This window comes from Myxocyprinus asiaticus, chromosome 2 (assembly GCF_019703515.2).
Source record: "Myxocyprinus asiaticus isolate MX2 ecotype Aquarium Trade chromosome 2, UBuf_Myxa_2, whole genome shotgun sequence".
Classification (NCBI taxonomy): Eukaryota; Metazoa; Chordata; class Actinopteri; order Cypriniformes; family Catostomidae; genus Myxocyprinus; species Myxocyprinus asiaticus.
Window position 1 is genome coordinate 22997043 of NC_059345.1, and position 9901 is coordinate 23006943.

General features: G+C 38.5%; 1 protein-coding gene across 5 annotated transcripts in view; it reads left to right on the forward strand.

Moving 5' to 3' along the window:
• The window catches only part of LOC127455175 (H(+)/Cl(-) exchange transporter 5-like), a 44947-nt gene extending 39265 nt beyond the window's left edge, over window positions 1-5682 (forward strand). For all 5 annotated transcript variants that reach the window (XM_051722844.1, XM_051722854.1, XM_051722862.1 and 2 more), the window contains 2 exons: window positions 7-223; window positions 2891-5682. In XM_051722844.1, coding sequence (XP_051578804.1) covers window positions 7-223; window positions 2891-2981 — 308 coding nt within the window. In that variant the 3' untranslated portion in view covers window positions 2982-5682. The remainder of the gene's footprint in view (window positions 1-6; window positions 224-2890) is intronic.
• The last annotated feature ends 4219 nt before the right edge of the window (window positions 5683-9901 follow it).

Here is a 9901-nt window from a genome sequence, read left to right on the forward strand (position 1 = left end):
ACTCAGAAAATGCACGCAGACATCAGGAGGGCATAGTCAGCGTGTCTGCTGTCCTGTTCACCGAGTGTGCTCCACCCTCGTCACCCAACGGTCCTCCTGCTGTCAACCTGTACAGCATCTTAGACCTCAGCCCCTTCACCGTCACTGTGCACACACCCATGGAAATCGTGGTGGACATCTTCCGCAAGCTCGGCCTGCGACAGTGCCTCGTCACTCAGAATGGGTGAGTTTGTGGGTGTGGATGAGGTGTACAGCAGTATGATCTGTTATAGGAGTAGATGAGATGCTTGCATGGCAGAGTTGTTGCTTCATTTCCTTCACACTGTTAGCTTAGCAACATGCTAACATCAAACTCTTGGAATCAATCGTGAGTTGCGTCTCTGATGTGCTACATGTGAGGGGTGCTATTTGTGTGGTGCGTGGAGTTGCTACCTATTTAGAGCATTCCAAATCTGTCACATTTGAGGTTCTAGTTCAGTTAGGATGTTGCCTTAGAAGGCAGTTGCCTATGTAGGCTGCTCACTAGGTTTTGGAACAGATCTACACTCACAGAGCACTTTATTAGGAACTCTGTGGTCCTAATAAAGTGCCTGACGTGGTCTTCTACTGTTGTAGCCCATCCGCCTCAAGGTTCGACGTGTTGTGCATTCTGAGATGCTATTCTGCTCACTACAATTGTACAGAGTGGTTATCTGAGTTACCGTAGCCTTTCAGTCAGCTCGAACCAGTCTGGCCATTCTCCGTTGAACTCTCTCATCAACAAGGCGTTTCCGTCCATAGAACTGCAGCTCACTGGATGTTTTTTCTTTTTGGCACCATTCTGAGTAAACTCTAGAGACTATTGTGCATGAAAATCCCAGGAGATCAACAGTTACAGAAATACTCAAATCAGCCCATCTGGCACCAATAATTATGCCTTGGTCGAAATCACTGAGATCACATTTTTCCTCATTCTGATGGTTGATGTGAAAATTAACTGAAGCTCCTCACCCGTATTTGCATGATTTTATGCATTGCACTGCTGCCACACGATTGGCTGATTAGATAATGGCATGGATAAGTAGGTGTACAGGTGTTCCTAATAAAGTGCTCAGTGAGTGTATATGACTCAACACTGCAGCTGAGGCTATGTCCATTGTAGCAGCGCTTAAAAAAACCCCATCTCAGAACGTCTAAGATGGGGACATTTTCCTCAGCATGTTTCTGTCCTGTGAAAGTCCATATTTGGTTTCTGTTCTTCTGTTTTCATTAAGGTTCTGGCCTAATAGCGCTCTCCCTGCCATATCTGTTCAAAACAGCTGAAGCTGATTCTTTCTACAGTTGTTTTGCCTTTTAAAGTGTATGTGTGTGAGTTTGTGTTAATCAGCTCCTGATGTTGAGTGGATGAAACTTGACGTTCGTCTTTCTCTGTCCCTGTGATCCACTCTTATTCTATCGAGTACAATGAAAGTTAGAAAAACACTGTGGGAAAATAAAAACTCAATACAATAAATGCTGTACATGTGGCCTAGCATATTTATCTGTACCAATTTTCATGATTCTCTCATGCATATACTAACAAGGACCATCTGTTCGGCCTTGTTATAATTCTTCTTTTTCTTCTTCGCCTCCTCTACACAAACTGCAATTAATTCAGTCCTAACTGCTTGACAAACAGACTTCTTTGAAACTTTGTTTTCTACATGATTTCAGCCTTCGCTGTGTACAATAAACTTTGATTATACTTTGAAATGTTCCATAGACTTACACTGATAGAATGTTCAGCATTCAAAATGTAACCGACAACGATGGCGTCATTGCGATATTTGCATATAAATTCAGATTCTTTTTTTTCATACATCTGTTTGCATTCATGAATTGTGATTTGGTCTTTCTTTTTTGGATCTATTTAAGCATATATGGCCACATTTACACTGCATTAACAGAGTTGCGGTATGTTGATTCTGATCAACAAGTGGAGTGTCAAAACAACAGTTCTGCAGTTCTGTTGCAGCGTTTCATTAATACAGAACCTAAGCTTACCTAAAACTTAAAAATAACATTTCACCCAAAAATGACAAATCTCTCATCATTTACTCACCCTCATGCCTTCCAAGATACAGTATATTTGACTTTTTCTTCTGCAGAACACAAAGATTTTTAGAAGAATATTTCAGTTCTGTTTGTCCTCACAATGCAAGTGAATGGTGGCCAGAACTTTGAAGCTCCAAAAAGCATATAAAGGCAGCAAAAAAATAATCCATACAACTCCAGTGGTTACATCCATATCTTCAGAAGTGATATTTTATAAGTGTGGGTGAGAAACAGATCAATATTTAATGTATTTTTTACTATCAATCTCCACTTTCACATTCTTCTTTTGTTTTTGCCGATTCGCATTCTTTGTGCATATCGCCACCTACTGGGCAGGGAGGATAATTTATAGTAAAAAAGGACTTAAATATTGATGTGTTTCTCACCCACACCTATTATATCAAGTCTGATGACATTGATTTAACCACTGGAGTAATATTGATTACTTTTATGCTGCCTTTATGTGCTTTTTGGAGCTTCAGAATTTTTATATTCACTTGCATTGTGAGGACCTACAGAGCTGAAAAATTCTTCTAAAAATCTTTGTGTTCAGCAGAAGAAAGAAAGTCGTATACATCTGGAATGACATGAGAGTAAACGATGAGAGAATTTTCATTTTTGTAAACGATGAGAGAATGTTCATTTTTGGGTGAACTATCCCTTTAACACTATTGTTTTGCTGTCTTGCAAACACTGTTATTTCCTTTCCAGAAATGCAAATCTAATTAGTTGTCAGACAGATTAGTGATGTTTGTTAGTTAATAAACAAGAACCCTTTTTCGCCTTCTTACCTTTGCTCTATCTCTCTATGTTTCAGGCGTTTGCTGGGAATCATTACTAAAAAGGACATTCTTAAACACATGGCGCAGATGGCCAACAGAGACCCAGATTCAATCCTCTTCAACTGAATGCTCTCAGGACTCGATAGAAAGGACAAAACACACTCTCCTGCAAACATTAAGAGCTGAACTATCCTGTGATGATGGTGATAGGAGTATGTGTGTGTATGTCACTGAGGTGTTGCTATTATAGAGCAAAATGAGAGTGGCCTACGGCAGTTTTTGCCGCAGTGGAACTGGACATGTTCCTACAGGATCTGCTGTCCCGGCTCCTGGAACTTCCATGGCTATTTTGACTATCCTGAGGCTAAAAAGACATTAATGTGAAACATATGGAAAACTCATATTAGCCCTGAGAAAATCTGTTGCCATCAGGACTACTTGACAACTTCCGATCTAGACTATGCTTTTCTCAATCACACATACACTCAAATTTGGTAAATTGAAGGACTTTTTGAGCTGTTTATTTATTTATGGTGCACTTGCCATCCCTTCAGTGATGTGTGACCTCAAAAGGAACCTCAGAACAGTGAGAACATTCCTGAGATGATCTGGGAACATGCACCGATGGTGTCATGTCTGAACCTGTGTGCGTCGAGCAATCCCTGTGGGAAGATGAAGATGCTCTTTTGTACAAGTGCATTTGACTAAGTAGAAAAGAGATCTGGTGTGTCACGTTAAGTCACACATGCTCTTTCTCTGTTACACTCATCCTCACTAACTAAACACCCTCAGTGGTTGTGTTTCTCCATTTCTCACTCCGAAGACTTTGAGAAGGAGGTTTAGAAGATCAAGTTCTGATAGTGTGCCATTCTGTAAGTGTTTATGTGTATGCTTCACTTCAGTTGGACAGCAGCCAGCATTCATTTTATGGCTGAATGTGCTTCAATAGTTCTTAGTTATGCTTTATGTTGAAGAGGCCTGATCTTTTTCTGTTTCTGTCTTTTTCCCTCTCACAAATCTGAGCTTGTTGTTCTCAGTGAGTTTGGCAGTGTCTAATGTTTTCCAAAACATAAATCTGTTGTGGTTACAAAATGACCAGTTTTCTCTCAGCTTCCCAAATGAAACAAACTGTGTCCTGCAGTTCTCATATGGAGCCACCAGAAGGCACTATTCACTGATTGTCCAGTCTGAACTGTGTGCGCCATCTGATTGACTCCTGGCCGGCTTCACTCACTGGGTGGATTTCAGAAAGCTTACATGTCATTACCTCAGGGACTCCTTTAGCAATCCCTCAATGTCTTCATCCTTGTGTCAGAGCAACTGAACCCTTGTTCATAGTCTCTTTGGTGATGTGTAGGTGATTTTATATTCCGCACCTGCTCAAACTTAAGTTCTCATCCTCCGTTTTCTACCCACTAGTCTTTTGCACGTAACCAAGCTCTCGTCCTCAGACAACCTCAGTGAAGCATCACCCGATGCCTTCCTTTTTTGACAATGAGGATCCTATCATGACATAACCTCCCTTTAATGAAAGGGTGAAACGTTTGATAGTTATTTACTGTAGTTCCCTTCCTTGGCACACTTGCTCGACTTTATGTCTCTGCATGTTTTGAAACCTCCGCCCTTCCACCCCCCGTCAGTTCAATGCATGTTTTTCCCCCTTTGGCATTTTGAGTTGTTTATGGCCTATTAAAGGCATTCTATTTCTTTTCATGCTTTTTCTTTCCCTGCTTGCCGTAATTCCCGGGAGTTAGATTTGGGGCAGGGAGGTCGGAGAGGGCTATTGTTCCCGCTCGCTCCTGTTCGTCTGGGCTCTCGGTCGCCAGGATGTCCCCCGACCGCTTCCCTCAAGCACCGTCACGCAGCCCGATCTGCTTTCCACTCTTAGAAAGACAATTTCCGGTTTGGCTTTTAAACAACAAGCAACTCTACACTGTTATAATAGAGCAGGAAAAAAAGAAATTCTTGAGCTCTGATAACTGAATGTAAAGGTGTGTGTTTGTGTGTTAGGGGACAGTGCGGGTGTTGGACGGAGGGATTATGTCTTTCTCTTTTGCCTTCCTAGGAAAACATGGGAATGAGGGTGGAGGGAGAGGGAGAGGAGAAAAGGTTAATTAAACAGTGTTCACTGGTCAGTGGAAGGATCATTTCACAAAGGTCCCTTCTGTGTCACACAGGGGTTATTGGAGAGACTTGGCACGAAGGACTTCCACTCATTCCTGCAGTTAGGGTGGGTGCTGAGCCTCTCTCTGTGCTGTAACCCAACACTTGACTGGTGTAGAAGGACCCGAGCCAGGACCAAATGAAATGTTGTAATGTAAAACAGGACATGCCACAGACCTACAATGCTCTTATCAACAGAACATGGGCTTCCACCTTCTGTGTGGATTTCTGCTTTAATACCTTTTCTTATGTTAAAACTCCAAGTGTTGAAACTAGTTTAAAGTTTCACATGCTGTTCATTCTTGGTAAAGCAAACAAGCAAACCAGAAACAAGTAAGCAGTTGCTTTGGTGTCGTCTACTTGAGAATGTGCCTGATTTCCATGTAAATACACTTCACAGTTTAGTGCCGAGGACAAATGCTAAACCGTAGTGAATGGCGTCAATGAGTATGTTTACGATATAGATCTTAAAAACATGATTTTTCTCACCAAAAATGGCAATATGGTTAATAACGAAATCGCTATTACAAAGCACTCCTCAGAAATGAAGAATTCATAATTGGTTTATTTTTCTAAAAGAATGCATTCTAGTGCAGTATTTTTACATTATTGTAATAATGTCAAATGAATTTTTCATATGAATAAATCTGAATTTTGCATTCCATGAGAAGACTGTTTTTATATGTGTCTATGCTTCAATTTCAAGTATGTAAAGAATCGGGTGTGACCTGAATCTTTTGGTTTGTCTAACATAATCAAAGATGTTAAATTTTAACATTAAATCACATTTTATTACCACAAATCCTAAATTTCTTCAGTGGCTGTAGAATCAGCCCCACGCTGCTTTGCAATAAATGCGGTATTTAAAGGAAATTGCTGATGGTCTGTTAAAACGCCACAGGATTTTGGAGCGAGTCTTATTTGATATTTGTTCTGAACATTTACATTTTCACACCTTTTTGAAGGTCATCTTGGGGCTGTTTAATGACTATTGTTTCTTTTGTAGCTTTATTATCAGAAATGTTTTATTTTGTTAAAGCGGGAATGTTAAGTGAAGTTTTAAACTTAAAGGTTCTGTCTCGGACTGTTATTTTTTATTTCCTTTTTTTTTTCTTTTTTTTTGTGAGGAATTGTTCACAGATGACACAAGTGGATAATTTTACATATTGCGGATCTCTTGAATGATTCAAACCCTCTTGATTCTTTTCCAGTTCAGATTAATTTGCCTTTATTAGTGATGCTGGCTAAGGTTTGTTCTAAACTCCTAAACCTTGGTACTATATTAAACTTTAGTGTGTTACTCCTGCAGTGTTTGTGCAATGGGATGATACTTAAAATCATGTGACTTAATGAATAAAGGAGTGCTGACACTTTTCGTAGCAGTCAGACTTAACATTTTTGCCTACAGATGACAAAATAGGAGCAAATTCCTATAGACTTTCAGTGAAGGAGGGACTCTTGCCATATCTAGGGACCAGAATAACATTGAGACATAAACATAAATGAGTTTAGCTCTAAAAACATCCATAATATATTTGTTTATTCAAATAATATATTTTAGTACATAGCAGCAATCATTCATGTAGTATCTTATTTCTATATATATTTTATAAACCAGAACCTGGGCTTGTATTAAACTGAGATTTAAAAATGCTTTCAGAATTTTACAAGTATGTGTTGTAAATAAATTCTGTTTTTTCGTAAATGTAATGACTGATTATGTAATTATATCACTTTATCCCCCCCTAGGATTACTCATACTCACCACCTTTAAAAAAAAATAATAATAATAATAATAATTTTAATTTATAGAAAAAAACTTCCGTTATTATTTCTATTCACACAAATGATGTTGCTCCATAAATATTCAATAGAATGGAATGTACTTTTTCAATCTTGATACAGATTGTGACCAGAAAAAAGCAAATTTGTGCCGTTAGCCCCGTTGTACCCTATATCATAGAAAACATTAAAAATTAGCACGCATCTAGTCCATTTATTGTATGATGAACTGTTTCAACACTAAAGCAGTTTAGTCAGCACACTGAGGCATCTCCTTCATTGACTTGCATTCAAACGGGTCTCCTTGATGTGTGGCTGACCTACCCAAACCAGCTGAATGAGGTATCTACTTATAGATGTCTATGATAAAGATCAGTCAAAACAACTTTAAATTAAGCAACCTTAAATTAACACCCTGGTAACCACATACTAAGTGCAAGCAGTCCTAAAAACAGTGTTTTACTGGCCTAATTTATGTAGCTCAGGGAGGACAGGAGACAAATGTGGGCCAGAGGGATTGCTTCTTGGTCTCAGGGGAGGGTGATGATCTGTCTGACCAGAAAGACTTTCAGCCTCACTGTGCCAGCTGTCCTGTTTGTTTGTTTGTATTTACTCTTTTCCGGTCCTGCGCAAACGAATGAGATTATTGAGGTCCATGATTGTGTGCAGAGATGTTAATTGGTTTGGACAAGGCCTGGCCTGGATGCAATTCCTGTGACATTCCGAAGGGTTCTGGTGGATTCTGGGAATTCAGGAGGACAAGGATAGGTTTGTGAAAAGGAATGCCTGATGGTCTTAATGGATGGCAGAAAAGGTTTAACAATGACATATGACTGATGGATTGCTAGGGAGATCTGGCCAACAGAATGTGTGATGATGTGTTTGAATTGTTTTGAGAGAGGGTCTGTTTTTGCAGCCAGGAACAAGGGCAGTCTAAGTGCTCAGGGCAGGTTGTCGTAATGACTCTTGTGTGTGTGTTTCTGACAGTTTAAAGAGATGTGTGTGGCCATATCTAAGGAACTGAATTAGACTGGTGTGTGTGTGTGGTCAACACTGATGACTTGGCTCAATTGGTAAGTGTGTGTGGCCTGTGAGTGTGTTTTGTTTTTGTGAATGTGAGACACTAACAAAATAAGTAAGAATGATGGTGACTCATAGCTAGGTTGTCTGGAAGACTTATGAGAACAAGGTGAGGGAGGGATATTAAGAAAGGCTTTAAGAAGAGTGTGGGTGTGGAGTGGTTATTTGGCTAAACTTTGGGGATCAGATTGTTCCCCAGAAGTAAGATTAATCTGATAAAACTTCCCTGCGATGTCCATGGACATCCTCAAAAGTGAAAGTGGATCAAATAAAAAAAAAAAAAAGAAAATGTGTTTGGGTTATTCTGCAGTAATTATAATTAGCCTTATATAAAACAATATATATATATATATATATATATATATATATATATATATATATATATATTCTAAAAATACGAAACGAGTCAGTAGTACTCAGTAGTATTTATAATTAGCTTCATATAGAAACAATAGAACTTTATGGTATGTCCTCATGTAGACTGCCAGGGGCAAATTCTGGGATTTCAATCTATTACTTTTAGTTTAGGCCTGTTTATTCCACGTTTTGATGAAAATCTAATTTTCAGTGTACTAAGTACCAATTTACACTCCTTTACACACTTTCATCAAGCATTAGTAAACATGAAATCAAACAACAATTTGTTTTTGTCAGTCCTTGATATGTAATGTACTTTATAATCTATATGCAATTATGTAATCCACAAAGTAACTGTAATCAGATTACACACATTAAAATGTAATTTGCAAATCAAGTACAATTCATAATAAAAATAAGTACTTGATTTTTGTTAAAATATCTGATCATGTAATCCAGATCACATGTAGTTCATAACTACCCAACACTGTGTCTGTGTGTTTGTGTAAGTACATACTTGGCTGTAGGTGACAAGTTTGTCCACATACGTAAGCTAAATCTGACAAAAATGAGGATAACATTTGGATATAAATTAAAAAAAATAAAAAATACAAGAAGTTCCCCACCAATTTATATATCCCGAGTTATTTTATGTATTATTTTTTATTCTAAAAATATATACAAAAAGAATAGTTATGCACTGAAAAAAAGCTGTTCGTTTAACTTAATTCAATTGTGGACATTAGTTCCACGCAATCAAACTGAGTTGCTTTGATATATGTGGCAGCGGGGGCGTGATCGAGCGTCCGTCCGGAGAGAGAGACAGCGGTAAGGGTGCTTGCACCTGAGCTAGATTATGTGTAACACCTGTCTCTATTTCCAGTGAGCATGGGAAGAGCGGCATATAAGCAGCCACGCCACCAGCAGAGAGAGTGAGAGTCTGGCACAAAGAAGGCCACGGTGCTCCTAAAGCTGTAGCTGTTACGTTTAAGTGACTACGTGTTTATGAAGCTGATGTGTTAAATGCCTACGTGCCTGTGAAGCTGATGAGTTTGTGAAGTTGTAAAGCACTGAAGTGGACTATTAAAAGTCCTACCTGAGCCAGAAAAAACCTGCTTCCCTGTGTTCTCCTTCCCGCCTGTTGTGAAGCTATCTAAAATATAAAATTAAAATGTAGGCTCTACTCAAATACTTTGAGTAGTGAAAACCTAAATGAATTGAGTTAACTAATCAAACCTATTTTAAATTTGATCTGTTCAAATAACTCTATCGAACCTTGCAACTAAATGTGTGCTAACTACAGAAACATCAGCATATATATATATATATATATATATATATATTATACTATACGACAAAGATGATGATGCTGTTGAGAGCTTAATGATCCCCAATCAATCATTATACTGATGATCTTTCAGTATTTGGTTTTTGAAAAGCATTAGACACTGATATATGTACACAACCTCGATCTAACCATTAGTTCCACTCTTTTGCACAACGGTAACCTCCAAAAATTAAACATGACAGAAACTCCTTTAAGTCCCAACATAACAGAACATTAAACACTAACAAGTCCCCTACTTGTTTCATTTTGTGTTAACATATATTAAAATAACACTTTATTTTAAAATGTACTCTCCCAATCCATTCCTATTCAAATC